This window comes from Pithys albifrons, chromosome 10 (assembly GCF_047495875.1).
Source record: "Pithys albifrons albifrons isolate INPA30051 chromosome 10, PitAlb_v1, whole genome shotgun sequence".
Taxonomy (NCBI): domain Eukaryota; kingdom Metazoa; phylum Chordata; class Aves; order Passeriformes; family Thamnophilidae; genus Pithys; species Pithys albifrons.
In genome coordinates this window covers 1662225-1678653 of record NC_092467.1, presented here as the reverse complement: position 1 = coordinate 1678653, position 16429 = coordinate 1662225, and the positions used below count along the sequence as shown (strand labels likewise).

The following is a 16429-nucleotide window of genomic DNA, read 5'->3' as shown; positions in this document are numbered from 1 at the left end:
TCGAAAGCAAAATCCAACTTTATTCTAAGTACGCAACACATTTAACCCCGAAAACCACGCCCCGTGCGTGTCATGCGCCTCTGCAAGCCATCTCATAGGTCACAGGCTGCTGTCCATATACAGAATCCAATCCTGATCAAGGAAAGGGCAGGAACCATCCCAGGGGGCTGTCCCAGACTTGTATCTTGTTTTTCTCTAAGTTTGTTGTTGTCCTGGGACGACTCCCTCATCACGTGGTCCTTAGGCGACCCCCACTTGAGTTGTTCGAGTCTTTCAGCACAGCCAGGGCCTCCGCATCTCCCCCTCTTTTTTTCATAAACAGAGCGGGCACAAATAACATAATACACAAAACACAAAGCAACACTAATACCTTGTTTTAACAATGAAATCAACCAAGCTCCAAGGCCTAGGCTCCTTAGCCACTTATCCAATGGAGAAGTTGTTACTGTTAAGGTCCTAAAATGGCAAAGTCTATGACCACTGAGATTCATGCATCAACATCAAGGTAGGTTGATACACTGCAACCTGAACGTCAAAGGTAGAAAAATTGCACAAATTTTCTGAAAAATGGGAAAAAATTGGAAGATCACTAGTTTCTCTTGGATTTAGCCAATTCAAGACACAACAGGCTTTCATTAATACATTCTGTGGGCTGCACATCCCTACCTTCCCCTCTTTTTTTTTTAAACAGACCTAAGCCTTTAGGGTACAAGACTTTTGAACAGGGTACAGTAATATTTGCAAACTGACACAAACCGATACATGTACAGAACCTGTAGGGCTTGGGAATTTACACTTATAAAGCAACTGTTACAAACTTACAACTAGAACAATGTTGTACAAAACAAGAAACTTTTCTCCACGTGGATTATTGTGGGTTTTCTCATGCAGTCGTTACTACACAAACCACTGTCTTTGTGCAAGGTGTCTATGATGAGTGACTTCAAATTAGCAAATAGGCAGGTTTTTAATTCCCTTTGTGCAATTTTTCAAGACCATTTTTCAAACTCTACGTGGCCAGGGCAGAGTTTACTGAGAAAAGACTTGAGTTTCAGTCACTCGACACTCCTGGGACTACAGTAAACAAGGTGTTGATGTGCAACTAAACATGGTTAACGCTGAAGGAGAGCAAGTACTGATGATTTTACACTCCTAGAAAGTATTCTGCAGCTGGGAGGACAGGAGTCTTTGCTCCTGCAGCTTCGCTGGGCAGCTTAGCAGTACAATGAACTTAAAACTGCTTAAGCCTATTTTTATTACTTAGCTGAAACTAACAGTGTTTATTTAACAAACTTTTACAGGCTAACAACATGCCAACTTGAACTGGACTGTTCCTATCTGGTTGACAGTTACCATAGCAACCAGACAAATCATGCCAATAGCTAGAATTAGAGCTCTTTCTTCCAGCAAGGTATCTTGAAAAAATCTAGGGAAGAAGCTCATCTTTTTAAAGGAACAGTCAACTTGTAATATTAACAAATATCACCCACACATTTTGATTTGCACCCCATTTAGTAACAACAGCAACAAGGCAAAACATAACAAGTAAGACTAACAGCTTCTCCACAGAGCGTTGGCATGGCTCTGCTTCCCTTTGCTTTACTTCAGTGTCGATATTAAATCGCCTGTCCCTTTAAGAGCTATTGCTCCAGTCTTGGCTTCCCCACGGCTGGGGGAGGACTGTGCCCCACCTCCACAAGGCGGCAGAGACTCGGGGGCTGGGAGTCAGCGCTGATTGACAACTGGGTCCACCCCCTGTTGTTAATTTGGCGGGCTTTCGGACCACGAGATAGTCTCTTTGTTCTTGCAGCCACGCGGCTCGGCACAGGCTCTGCTTCTCCTACCCCGTGGCTCCGGCACTCGTTCTCGCGGCCCCGGCGCCAGCCGCACTGTGCGGCGCATGGCTCTGTCTCATCTCTCGCAGCGCGCAGAGTCCTGGCCTCGGGGCGGCACAGCTTGCACGTGCGTGACGTGGCTCTGGAGCGGCACGCTGTTTCGAATCAGGAATAACGCGTTCTCTCCCGTCTTGGGCTCTGAATTAATTAAAGTTCATTTACTGTCTGGCACGGTCTGGCTGGCATGCTTGTAACTGCAATGTCGCCATCTCTCTTTCCCGGGAAACCTTTCCAAAGCGCGCGTTCATCCAGTGGACCGGGACCATGCAGTGGCATGGGAAAGGAAACTAAGGATTCCCCGTCCGATGTTAGCAAGGCTGCGGCAGCGGCTATGTTTTTTCCGCCTTCATCTTCTCCAGTGCATTGCTGACCACTTGCCAGGTAACAGATTCCCAAAGGTCTAGACCAACTTTGTCCCATATTTCCATGCAATATGTATGACCAGCATCGGTAGGATGCCTTCGGCTCTGGCACCAGAGTAACAGTTGCTCTAATGCTGCCTTATTTCCTGCTCAGTAATATAAGCTAGCCTTATAAAGCTGTCAAGCACAGTATGCTCTACCGCTAATACAGCGTTTCCCATCCTGTTTTGTTTTTCCTGTGACTCATCAGTCAGTCCTATCCGTGGCCACAAACACGCTTTCTTTGGTGTTTCAGCTTACAGCTGCTTCACAGGATCCTGGTTCATCTACAGCCAGCATCTATCGCCCCCAAGCATCACGTCGGGGTCACCATTATGCCGCAGACCATCAGAGAGACTTGCACACACCAATACGATGTCAAAAGCAAAATCCAACTTTATTCTAAGTACGCAACACATTTAACCCCGAAAACCATGCCCCGTGTGTGTCATGCGTCTCTGCAAGCCATCTCATAGGTCACAGGCTGCTGTCCATATACAGAATCCAATCCTGATCGAGGAAAGGGCAGGAACCATCCCAGGGGGCTGTCCCAGACTTGTATCTTGTTTTTCCCTAAGTTTGTTGTCTAGGGGCGACTCCCTCATCACGTGGTCCTAGGCGACCACCACTTGAGTTGTTGTTCGATCTGCAGTCTTTCAGCACAGCCAGGGCCTCTGCACCCAATTTCTGAAATCATTGTAGTTTTTATTCCATGTACTGTTAATAGGTTGAAAAATTCTTTTGCTGGGAGCTGGAAAAACCACCATCCAGTTCCCAGAACTTGCAAACCTCCTTATTAAGCAACAGGAAGCACCACAGTAGAATCAATAAGTCCTCCAGAATGAGGGGCAAATGCAGAAAGTCAAATGGCTGCAGTCTCTGCATATGTGACGTTTAGCAGAGGATAATCATCTCTCTGGAGCAGGGAGATCATTGCTGTGGAGTTGCCTGCCCAGAAGCCTTGAGCTGCTGTCCCAGGGCGAGCACAATCAAGTGCCACAGTCTGTTTTGGAAGGTCCTGCCACGCCTGACAAGTGCTGCTGCCTATTGGAAACTGGGAGATATGCGGGTCCTTCAGAAGAAGGAAATCAAGATGTTCAGCCAAAGGAAGCAGAAAAGAGCAGTGACCTCCATTTCTCAGGGCATTGCAAAGGGGGTCACTAAACCTGAAGAGCTCTGAGCCATGACCAATAGAAGGGCAGTGTAAAACAAAGAGCCCTTGAATAGCAGGGGAGCTGTAAATGTGGGGAAGATATTCTGTGGGAATATTACACTCTGGAATCCTGCTGGAAGCATCCCTTTGGCGCACAGACTTTCCCTGTGAGTTTGCAGGAACAGCAACACCAGCAAGGGCTGACAGGCTTTGGGAAAGCTCCAACCTGCAGGAGCTGACAGGGCTCAAAGGCACAGCCCGGGGGGGCAAACAGAGAAACGGGTCAGATCCCCGAGGGCAGTTTGGGAACAAGTGGTTTCCATGTGTCCTGGTGGGAATTGGCACTGGGGCACAAATTGTCATCACTTGGAGCAGCCACACTTTGGAGTCACTGCTGTTTTATTGGCATTACCAGGCACAGCTGGGAATGTGGGAGGGGATCTCCTTCCAATTGGGATCTGGGAGCTTTGTGGCAGCAGCTGGGACTGCCTGGATCAGCCAGAGGCACAGGGAATGTGAGGGGATTAAGGGAAAGGGAGAACCTGCAATTCCTAAATGCTTGTCCTTGGAAGGAGGGAAGAAAGTCAGAAGCTCCACAAACTATAAGAGAGATTTATTAAACATCTATTAATTTGTTATTGTTGTTTCATGTTATTGTTCCTGTTATTGTACTCTAATTTGTTATTTTTAATTTGTTGCTTTGTTGTTATTAATTTGTTATAATTCTATATTTGTCAATCTTCTCCGGGGACACCCCCTTGTCGCAGGGGAGAAGCTTGCGTGCCTTCATGAGGTTGGGTGCTGTGCTGGCGGTGGTTTGTGCCTCCGGTAGGGTCTCCCATGCCAGACAGGTCTCAGCTGAAGGGTCAGACAAAGTGTGTCCATGGGCAGGATGGGCTCGCCAGCCCTCTGGCAACCATCCTAGGAGAAGGACAACTCCAACCCCAAACCTGGGCTGATGGAGCTCGCTTAGCCCTGTAAGGCCATCCATTTAAGAGAAGGATACTCTAACCAAACCTACGTCCTGAGGTATTTGCTGTCACCATCCAAGCTCGCTCGGCCCTGGCAGATGAACCTTGGGAGTAAAGGGTGGGGCCAGTTCTGCGCACGCTGTGCCTCACCTAAAAAATCCATTGTGCAGGCTCGAAGGGTTCACCCACATTACAAAGCCCTGTAGCGACAGGCAAGGGTTGAAAGGGCAGGTGAGGAAGCGCTGGAAGCTGCAGACCCAACCCTGCATGCAGGCGGTTCAGGATATTGGTCATTAGAGACTGACCCCAGAGATGACAGTCTCTTGCGGCAGCATCCTGAATGACCAAGCAGCCTTTTCTAAGGACAGCACTGCTTGCTCCACACGGAGAGGGGCCTAGAAAAGGTGGCCTAAACAAAGCTCATCTCCACACCCGGTTGGAGAACCGCGGCCAACCGGCATCTTCCATGCGGTCAGACAAAAACCAAGAGATTTCAAAGGCATACACCTGCCTGCAAAGGTGTGCTCAAATTGACACTCACATGTTGGAATAGCAGAACCATGCTTGATACTGGGGATAGTGGATGTCCTGAGCATCATCCTGCTCTAATTGCCCACAAACTGTCACAGCTCAACATGGACATTGCTGCTCTCAGTGAAGTTCGTCTTCACAAGGAAGGGGCAGCCTCAAAGAACATGGTGCTGGCTACACACTCTACTGGTCAGGCAAACCCAAAACCAAAAGACACCTTTCAGAAGTTGGCTTCATGATTAAAAACTCTATTGCCTCCAAACTTGAAAATTTGCCGACAGGTCATTCCCATCGCATTATGTCCTTATACCTCCCACTACACAACAAGCAACATGTTGTTCTTTTTAGCACATATGCTCCAACTCTTTAAGCTGACCCAGCGGAAAAAGACAAATTCTACACCGACCTGCGCCGCCTCACCCAAAATGTTCCTGCAGATGATAAGATCATAATCCTTGGTGAATTCAGTGCCAGCGTAGGTAAGAATTCTGAAGCCTGGAAAGGAGTCCTGGGCAAGCATGGCGTTGGAAACTGCAACGACAATGGACGCCTCCTGCTAGAGTTTTGTGCAGAACAGCAGCTCACCATCACCAACACTGTCTTTCAACAGAAAGATTGTCATCATCATGGTCAGGCTTCGCGAATGAAGATTTGGGAAGGGCACTACCCACGCTTGCTGCAAGCTGCTGGTGGCTAAAAAGGCCGATATGGGATAGGCAGGCCCGGTCACAAAAGGCACAGCAGAACGTCTCTTTATGTGATATATGCGAGTGTAAGTTTGAGCACACCTTTGCAGGCAGGTGTGTGCCTTTGAAATCTCTTTGTTTTTGTCTGACTGCATGGAAGATGCTGGTTGGCCGCGGTTCTCCAACCGGGTGTGGAGATCAGCTTTGTTTAGGCCACCTTTTCTAGGCCCCTCTCTGTGTGGAGCAAGCAGTGCTGTCCCTAGAAAAGGCTGCTTGGTCATTCAGGGTGCTGCCTCAAGAGACTGTCATCTCCAGGGTTAAGTCTCGAATGACCAATAACCTGAACCGCCTGCATGCAGGGTTGGGGCTGCAACTTCCAGCTGCTTCCTATCACCTGCCGTTTTCGACCCTCGCCTGTCGCTACAGGGCTTTGCAATGTGGGTGAACCCTTCAAGCCTGCACGATGGATTTTTTAGGTGAGGCACAGCGTGCGCAGAACTGGCCCCACCCTTTACTCCTAAGGTATTCACTGTCATTGTCCAAGCTCACTAGACCGTGGCAGATGAACCTCAACAATAAGACAGCCTGAAGACAACCTGGATGCATCCTCGATCCAGGCACTGGCACCTCATTCACTGTGCCTTAGTACAGCAGAGAAATGTCAGTGATGTCATCATATCCGAGTGATGCCGAGTGCAGAATGTCAAACAGACCACCGCCTTGTGCGCTGCAAACTTAACCTCCACTTCAAGCCCAAACCTAAGAGAGGCGGCATTCCAAGGAGGAGGCTCCAAGTTAACAATCTTCAAACAGCCACAGTGAGAGACAGCTTCCAGGGAAACCTTCAAACTAAACTTAAAGATAATCCCATAGATCCCTCTCCTGAAGCGCTTTGGCAACATATTAAAAGTTGCATCCTGCAGACCTCTGAAGAGTCCCTAGGGTTCTCCTCCAAGAAAAACAAAGACTGGTTTGATGAAAACAATCAAGAGATCCAGGAATTGTTGAAAAAGAAGATAACTGCTTACCAAGCACACCTTGCTCAGCCATCTTGTCATGTAAGAAAAGCCGCCTTTTGTCTTGCATGCAGTGAGCTCCAACAGAAACTTCGAGACATCCAGAACAAATGGTGGCTCAACCTAGCAGAAAAGACACAACTATGTGCAGATTTGGGTGACCACAGAGGATTCTATGAGGCCCTGAAAGCAGTGTATGGACCCAGACACCAGGTTCAAAGCCCCCTAATCAGTGCGGATGGCCAAATGCTTCTCAGTGATAAAACCTCCATCCTGAACATTTTCAGACTCTCTTCAGTGCCAACCGTGTAGTCCAAGGCTCAGCAATTCAGCACATTACACAACAACTGGTGAAACATGAATTGGATGCAGCCCCTACTATGGGAGAGATACTCAAGGCCAAATAACAGGTGAAAACTGGCAAGGCAGCTGGGGTTGATAGAACTCCACCCAAAATCTGGAAGCATAGAGGTCAAGCACTCCATGCCAAATTTCACGAGCTTGTTGTGCATTGCTGGGAACAAGGGGAACTACCACCAGATCTCCGTGATGCAGTCCTCATCACCCTGTACAAGAAGAAAGGAGAAAAATCAGACTGCTCTAGTTACCGAGGTATTATTTTGCTCTCCATTGCTGGTAAAATCCTTGCAAGAACACTTCTGAACAGATTAGTACCCACTATGGCAGAAGATCTTCTACCTGAAAGCCAGTGTGGTTTCAGAGCCAATAGGAGCACCACAGACATGGTATTTCTCCTCAGACAACTGCACGAGAAGTGTAGGGAACAGAACAAAGGTCTCTATGTAACCTTCGTTGACCTCACCAAAGCTTTCGACACTGTGAGCAGAAAAGGTCTGTGGCAGATCTTGGAACGTTTAGGATGCCCCCCCAAGTTCCTCAAAATGATCATCCTGCTACATGAGGATCAGCGTGGACAAGTCAGATATGGCAATGCACTCTCTGAGCCCTTTCCAATAACCAATGGTGTGAAACAAGGTTGTGTTCTTGCATCAACTCTATTCACAATCTTCTTCAGCGTGATGCTCCAAAGAGCCACAGCAGAGCTCGATGAAGAAAACGGCATCTCCATCTGATATCGTACCGATGGAAGCCGATTCAACCTAAGGCGACTGAAGGCCCACACCAAGACCCTGAATCACCTTGTCCGTGAGCTGCTTTTTGCTGACGATGCCGCCCCTCGTTGCTCACACAGAAGCAGCTCTGCAGCACTTCACATCCTGCTTTGCAGAGGCTGCTGAGCTTTTTGGGCTGGAAGTCAGCCTGAAGAAGACGGAAGTTCTCTACCAACCTGCACCTCAAGAAGTCTTCCATCATCCTCACATCATCATAGGCAATTCAGAGCTTAAGTCAGTGCAGCAGTTCACCTGTCTGGGAAGTATCATTTCCTCGGACAGTAAGATTGACAAAGAGATAGACAACAGGCCAGCAAAGGCATACAGAGCGTTTAGAAAACTCCATAAAAGAGTCTGGTCCAATAAACACCTGAAGAAAAGTACAAAGATTAGTGTCTACAGAGCCATTGTACTGTGTACTCTTTTCTATAGGTCTGAATCATGGGTCATCTACCGCCACCACCTGCGGCTTCTCGAACGCTTCCATCAGCGCTGCCTCCATTCAATCCTAAACATCCCCTGGTCTGATTACGTGCCCAATGTGTCTGTTCTTGAACAGGCAGGGTCACCAGTATGGAGGCCATGCTGCTGAGAACGCAGCTGTGCTGGGCAGGGCACGTCTCCAGGATGGAGGATCACCCACTGCCTCCCAGAGACTGTGCTCTATGGTGAACTCGCCACCGGCTGCCGCAAGAGAGGAGCCCCGAAGAGGAGATACAAGGGCTGCCTGAAACAACAGCTCAGCCTTGGCCATATTGACTGCCCCAATGGTCCACTCTGGCCTCCAGTCGGGATTCATGGAGACACACCATTCACGACGCTGCTGCTTCCTTTGAGAACACAGCACAGTCAGTCTGGAGGAGAAAAGACAACGCAGACAGAACCGTTCCTCGTCAATATCACCTAAAGAGACGTTCTGCTGTGCCTTTTGTGACCGGACTTGCCTATCTCATATCGGCCTTTTTAGCCACCAGCAGCTTGCAGAGAGCATGAGTAGTGCCCTTCCCAAATCTTCATTCACAAAGCCTGGCCATGAGAATGCTTTTTGCTTCAAGGCTGACCCCCAAGACACTCCTTCAATCAATCTCTTCAACAGCGCAAAGTCTCCCTACTATCAGTCCAAGCTGTCAGTTCTGCTGCCTCTTCCTTCACTCAGAATGGAAAATTCCATTATTTCATATTCGTTGTGCCCAAGATTGCCCTGCCCACCACATCACTCACCAGTCACAGAATTATAGAATGATTTGAATTGGAAAGGACCTTAAAGATCATCTAAATCCAATCCCCTGCCATGGGTGGGGACACCTTCTACTAGAACAGATTTATCATCCAACCTGGCCTTGAAAAACTTCCAGCAGTGGGGCAGCCAGAACTTCTCTCAGCAACCTGTGCCAGGGCCCCAGCACTTTCCCAGTAAAGATTTTCTTCCTAATATCTCATCTAACCCTTCCCTCTATCAAGCCATTGTCTGTTGTCCTGTCACTCCAGGCCCTTGTAAACAGTCTCTCTCAATCTTGTTGGCTCCCTTCAGGCAGTGGAAGGTCACAATTAGGTCACTCTAGAGCCTTCTCTTCTCCAGGCTGAACAATCCCAATTCTCTCAGCCTTCCCTCATGGCAGAGCTGCTCCATCCCTCTGATCATCTTGGTGGTCTCCTCTGGACTCGCTCCAACAGCTCCATGTTCTTGCTGTGCTGGGACCCCAGAGCTGGAGGCAGCTCTGCAGGTGGGGCAACATCAAACCAGGTGTGTTCCAGCAAGGAGAGTGTGGAACCTCCTGGAACCAAAGGGACATTGTGACACCACAGAACCTCCTGGAACAAAAGGGACACTGTGACACCCAAGAACCTCCTGGAACAAAAGGGACACTGTGACACCCAAGAACCTCCTGGAACCAAAAGGACACTGTGACATGGCACAACCTTTGCAAGCAAGAAGGGACCTGTGCCGGTTTAAAGGTGAACCAGCAGAGGAAATAAACTCACGAGAGAGATTATAAATCAGAGGCTAAAATTTAATAATAATATTACAATACTTACACTGACACAAAGAGAAATTGCTTTCAACTCACAAAACCCAGCAGTATAACCCAGTGTCCTGGGGCACAAACCCAAAGGGGTTTGTTGGCCCTTGTGCTGAGACACGCCTGGTTCCCCCCGAGTCCAAAGCCAAAAGAAGTGAGAAACCTGTTTTTGCAGGCGATGGCTGCAGTCTAGTCAAGAGGGCTGATCTCCTCCTGTCGAGGTCCTGCTGGTCCTCTGGATCCAATGAATGGTTCCCGAGGTCTTACCCACCACTTATGTACCCTCAGGGAGCACCCAGTCCCTCTCTAGGGCGGGGACTCACACAATGGGTGATTAACTCTGGGAGCCAGGGGGTGTTGAACTGTTGATGGCCCATGAGCAGCTCCGCCCCCCCTCAGGCTGGGTGTGAAGGTGATAATGGCTCCCTGGGCAGCTGCTGCTAATGGCCCATTGACCTTGGGGAATGAATAGAGGGGGTAGAATACACAGCTTTGATCACCCCCACACAGGGTTAGCTGGTCCCACCTGCTGAACTAGGACAGGACCATGGACACTGCAGAATGTCCTGGAATCAAGGAGCCCATTGAGGGACTTTAGAGCCTGATGGGACCAAAGGAATCCTGGGACACTCATCACAGACCAGCCCCTCCAAATGACCATTCCCAGCACTGGTTTTTCACCCACCTGTGAGAGGTGGTTTGTTCCTTCACAGAGGGACATCAAGTGACTGGGACAGAAGTGCAAGAGATCTCAACTCCTTGTCCCCTCGAGCACAGCATCGTCTGTGCCCCCAGGATCTGTGAGCAGACCTGTTGTGCTGAGGCTCTGGGGCCTTGTGCCCTCCTGGCACGGCCCCAGGAAGGTTGGGCACTTTCACCCCTTGTTCTTCCCTCAGCATCACCCCCTGTTTGTACAGTAAAATCACAAGCGAGGAATTAAGATCTATACAATCCTGTGGGACTGAGGCCAGCCTGCACAGGCCCTGTGACACTTAGCTATCAGCTAAGAAGCAGCAAGGAGCTCAGCTGCTACTGGCTGTTAGGGAGGAGGATACTTCCCAAGAATTCACACAGTAGGTTCTCACAGAACTCTGCAGGTGCATCAAAGCAGCCAGGATTAAATAATATAAACATGGGACTTGTGAGATATGGGGTTTAACCAATTAAAGTTTCTAGTGTGGGGATGTGTAACTCTTTTTAGCCAATAAGTTGTAGTCCTAACCCGATATAAACCGTGTGCTATGTGTAATAAAATGTCTTTACTATAAACTTCATAAGCTTGTTGTGTGAAGTCCTTTCTCTCTGTCAAAAATTGTTTACTTTAACCTCCCCATGCCAGTGACCCTGGTAGAGCCCTAAACAAGGCATAAGGGACAGGATTGTCCTTCCCCAGACTGGGGTTCAGGGCTGGGCCTTTCTGCTGCCTCCAGCCAAGCCAGGCTTTGCTCAGCACCTGAGCTGCTGCCCAGACCCTTTGCCTCCCTGCAGTCGTGGCCTCCAAGGATCTGCTGGGGTGAGTCCCTGTGGAGGCTTTGTCAGGAGTGGCCCTTTAGGGGCTCCTTAAAGCTTCAACGGGCTGCAGGTTTTTCAAGGTACTTTGGGTTTGGGTTTTGACTTGGAATCTGTGAGAGGTTTGTGCAATCATGGCCTCCAATGATCTCCTGAGGGTCACAGGACTGGGAGGGAGCAGGGCTAGGACAGCTGAGCCCAACAGGCCCAAGGGATGGTCCCTTTGATGGAAGGCCGTGCTCAGGGTGTTAATGGGGAGTTGGTCAGGAAGGGCTGATCTGTGTCTGGGCTGGGCTGGGCACTGGGCACTGGGCACAGAGTGGTGAGCAATGGATCAATGGTGTTGTGCATCACATATGCTTCTTGTGGGGTTTATTTTTATAGTTCCAGCTTTTATTACTGCTATTGTTGTCATGGGTAGCAGTAGTGTGTTCACTGAGTGTAACAGAACACTCACCAGGTCATTTTCCCTGTTTCCTGCTGTAGCCCCTGCAGTTACAGGGCTCTGTTTGCTGGTTCACACGCAGATTTAGAGCCCCTGGAGAACAAGCAAACAAGGAGCCTCTATAGAGTCTATTCCTTGGCATGTTCTTGAGAGTGACTTTGCAAAAAGCCCTAAGACTGCATGTCTTGAGCTAAGGAGAACCCTTTCCTGATGGAGCTGCTGTTGTGGAGCCCAGCTGTGTCCCAGCAGTGCCCATGGCCTGTCCCTGCCTGTGAGCCCAGGATGGACATGCAGCAGGTCTGTGTCCCAGCTGGCAGAGGACCAAGGCCTTAGTCCAGCCCAGGGGCTCTGCAGGAGAGTGTCCAAGTGGAAAGAGAGCAGGTCAGCAAAGGCCCAGTGCTGGTGCTCCCTGGCAGTGCTGCTGTGCTGGGACTCTTTTGCCCTTCTCTGCACACATGGAACTGTACAGTAGGTCCCTGAAAGTCTCAAATCAAAAACCCCTAACCAGCTAGGCAGGGCTATTGCAAGAGAGTTTGTTTAAAAATAGAGATAGCATAATTACTCAAGTACAGATTTAAAAGAGTAAAATTAATGAAAATAAAAAATTAATTAGATGAGATGATGAATAAAATAATTTAATTGAGCACAACATTATGACAAAAAGAACCCACTGACCACCAAGGAAAACCTGGGAAGGCAAGCTGAGCCTGTCATGAGTTTTATTGTGAACACTGTACAGAAGAAAACTGGCAGGTTCTTGGTGCTGAAAAGCATCCAGTCATCATTTTCCTCAGGGCATCCTTGAGCTCCTGGTTCCTCAGGCTGTAGATGAGGGGGTTCAGTGTTGGAGGCACCACCGAGTACAGAACTGACAGGGCCAGATCCAGGGATGGGGATGAGATGGAGGGAGGCTCCAGGTAAGAAAATGTGCCAGTGCTGAGAAACAGGGAGACCACGGCCAGGTGAGGGAGGCACGTGGAAAAGGCTTTGTGCCATCCCTGCTCAGAGGGGATCCTCAGCACAGCCCTGAAGATCTGCACATAGGAGAAAACTATGAAAATGAAACATCCCATAAATAAAAAAAAACTAGCCACAAGAAGCCCAACTTCCCCGAGGTAGGAGTGTGAGCAGGAGAGCTTGAGGATCTGAGGGATTTCACAGAAGAACTGGCCCAGGGCATTTCCCTGGCACAGGGGCAGGGAAAATGTATTGGCTGTGAGCAGCAGAGCATTGAGAAAGCCACTGGCCCAGGCAGCTGCTGCCATGTGGGCACAAGCTCTGCTGCCCAGGAGGGTCCCGTAGTGCAGGGGTTTGCAGATGGCAACGTAGCGGTCGTAGCACATGATGGTGAGGAAGGAAAAGTCGGCTGACATGAAAAAGGAGACAAAAAAGACCTGTGCAGCACATCCCATGTAGGAGATGGTTGTGGTGTCCCAGAGGGAGTTGTGCATGGCTTTGGGGACAGTGGTGCAGATGCAGCCCAGGTCTGTGAGGGACAGGTTGAGCAGGAAGAAGTGCATGGGGGTGTGCAGGTGGTGGTCGCAGGCTACGGCGCTGATGATGAGGTCGTTGCCCAGGAGGGCAGCCAGGGAGATGCCCAGGAAGAGCCACAAGTGCAGGAGCTGCAGCTGCCGTGTGTCTGCCAATGGCAGGAGGAGGAAGTGGCTGATGGAGCTGCTGTTGGGCATTTGCTGCTTCTGGAGTTGGGGCACTGTTCAAGGAGGAAATAACAGTGACAAATCAGATATTTCTGAGAATAATCACAGCCATATCCCAATACCACTTTCCCTTCTGCTCACGCTCCCTACTTTTCCTTTTTCAGGAAACTTTGCTTCATATCCATGGCTTGGAGCCCTGCTTGGTGCTCACTACATTTCCCATGAGGAGCAGCCCCTCTGCCCACTGGCTGTGAGGGTCAGCCCTGCTCTGCTCCAGTGGGGTCATGGCCATGATGGGGGCAGGGCCCATCCTGGTGTTCAGCTGTGTCAGAGAAACTGCTCCTGAAGCAAAAGTTCTCATGGGTACCTGCACTCCCAGTTTTGAGAAGATTTCAGGATTCCAGAAGACAGTTGCAGAGGTTTGGGTGTTTTGTTTCTGACTCCCCTCATCTTCCCTGTGGAGTGTTCTTGGATGTCAGAATCCCTCAGCATTTGTGCTGCCCTCAGGGAGAACAGAGCAGGGCTTCCCGAACAGGATGATTGTCTGTGGCTTAGTGAAGAGGGGAGTTGCTCTGTCCCTCTGCCTTCTTCCAGCTGCCCTGGACTTGGACCTTCCTCAGACAGAGAGTGATCACACTCCCATTTTTGTCTGAAATTCCACTAGACACTGTTGAGAGCAGAGAATTCCATCACAGACCACTCAATGTCTCAGCCTGGCTCAAGGTCTCAAGGACACACATGGCTCATCTCACCAACCCAACAGCATTTCCTGGGATGGGCACAGCATCTTTGCCCCTTTGCACTGGGGATTTCAGATAACACAATTGTGCTATGAAGATGATTTGCATTCTTGAGAGCGGCTCCCAGCTTGGAAGGACATCTCAGAGAAGAGCCAAGTGTCCTGACAATGGGGTTTGATTCTGGGAAACACACCTCATTCTCCAGGCACACAAAATTCACTACTGACAGCCCCACAGGTCAGAGGAAAATTGGAATGTCTCATTCCCCGGGACGCACGTGCCTGAGGGGGATCACAGGATCAGTGATTGACTCTGTAGCTTGAACTCCCATTCCCAGTGAAGGAGGAAACAACCCCAGCAACATGGGCAAGTTGAGTGTGAGAAAAATCTCGGCTCGAAGAATTTTTAGAGACGAGTTGAAGGAGCAAAGCAAAATAGTGTTTAATGGCCAAACTGCGCGCACAGGGTGCCTCGCCACAGCGAAGTCGCCAGGGAGCACCCCGGGGAGGGGGAGGTCACCCCCATTTATTTCCTTCATGCCACGCCCTCTTCCCTCCCCTCCAGGAGTCCATCCCTCCGTAGTCCATGTATGGTCCCGTGCACGCTGATTCGAGGTTACTCCATCACTTCTTCACTGCCTTCTTTGGGCAATTTCTTGCTGCGCCATCAACGCTGATTGGCCCATCCAGTCGCCCTATCAGGCCCTACCACCGTCCGCAGGCCCTGACAACAGCCCCCCTTGCTGAGGCTGCTGCCTCACAGACTGCCCGCCAAATTCTCCTGTCTGACCTGCATGTGGAGAAATCCCCCCTTAAAGGGCCATTCCACTTTTCCAAAAAGCAATTAACACAGAACCTTTTAATTCAAGTGTTCAAATCAACCAAAACCCCTTCCTTCCACACCTCCCACAACGAACCCTTTCTTTTTATTTCTCACAAATCCCCCCTTTTTCTTTTCATCCTTGGGTTCGTTGTGGGTCTCAGAGTATTAAACTTCATTTTCACACTTCTGCCTCTCATCTTCCCACACTTTGAGAAGCTTCTCTGCTCTTTTCTTTCCTTTTGGTTGACCAGTCTCTGCCTTCAGGATTTCCAGACCTGGAATTCTGCTGAGCTTTCGGCCATCGTGGCCACCTGTGTGCTTTGAACAAACTGATAGAATGAATCTCATAAACTAAGGGATCAAACAGGGGAGATATATTAATCCAGTACTAACACAGAGAACAATAATTCCAACCTTTCCACCAGGCTGTCCTATACCTGACTTTGTCTTTTGTTTCTTCTACTTCACTGTTCTGGTAAGTGAACCAGCAGAACTATTCTTCATTCTGTGGACATTCCAATTCGGGCTCGTCACCAGGTTTAGGCTCCAGATTTCCAGCCATCCTATATTGAACATTCTCTCCTCACACCCAGCCTTCAAGTGTTGATCATAACAAGACCAGCTTATATGGGGGTGTGGGATTTAAAGGTTTTCACTACCCCGCCTTTATAATAATAACACCGGTGACATTTTCCTACGGTCACTCGGAAGATTCCAGCTAATAACACTGATGATACTAAGAGTTTCAAAGGAGGTCCGGTATGACATTCCCTTCCACCTACCATGGCTATTGGGTTGCCTCCAACACCAGGTTCGGGTATCTTCTTGTGGCAAGGGGAAGAGGTCAATCCGGTCTTGCCCTCCTTCCTCGTGGCCGAATTAAGTATGTTTTCCGGGGTAGTGGATACCTTTTTACCTTTGCATCGCAATCTTTCCACGTTGCTATTCAGTCGAGATCTCTTGTCCCACTCCTTTGCTTTGTCACCTGTCAACTACAGAATTCTGGTTAGTCTTCAGTTTTATTCACTGTGGGGTTTACCGGACCTTTAACTCTAGTATGATGAGTCCATCCCTTCTCCTTGGTCCTTATTGCTGTTTCAGTTGTTAACAATACCTCATAGGGACCCTCCCACCTGGGCTTCAAAGGTTTTTTCTCCCATGCTTTTATCAATACCCAGTCACCTGGTTTCACTCTGTGCACCTTACCCTCCACCCGCACAGTCTGAGGCAACAGACCTTGTTCCTGTAACTTTTCCAGTCTGGTTGATATCACCTGGACATATTCTTTCAAATACTTTTCTCCAAGTTCTAAGCTGGGCGTTCTCATCTGTCCCTGCACCAGAGGGTATGGCACACCGAACAGCATCTCATACGGAGAGACACCGAGATCCTTTCGAGGCGCAGTTCTAATCCTGAATAATGCCAAAGGGAGGCATTTTACCCAAGAT

The 16429-nt window shown here is 49.2% G+C and overlaps 2 protein-coding genes across 2 annotated transcripts in view; one reads left to right on the top strand and one right to left on the bottom strand.

Annotated features, from left to right (window-relative positions):
- The window catches only part of LOC139676600 (zinc finger protein 660-like), a 50776-nt gene extending 46231 nt beyond the window's left edge, over nucleotides 1-4545 (top strand). Inside the window, exon 4 of the transcript XR_011698673.1 lies at nucleotides 2553-4545. The gene's annotated coding sequence lies outside the window, so the exon portion shown is untranslated. The remainder of the gene's footprint in view (nucleotides 1-2552) is intronic.
- An 8043-nt stretch (nucleotides 4546-12588) lies between these two features.
- LOC139676559 (olfactory receptor 14J1-like) lies at nucleotides 12589-13104 on the bottom strand (the record flags this gene model as incomplete). The annotated part of the gene is made up of 1 exon (XM_071565644.1): nucleotides 12589-13104. A coding segment is annotated over exon 1 (516 nt), but the record flags the coding sequence as incomplete, so codon positions are not given.
- Nucleotides 13105-16429: the final 3325 nt, after the last annotated feature.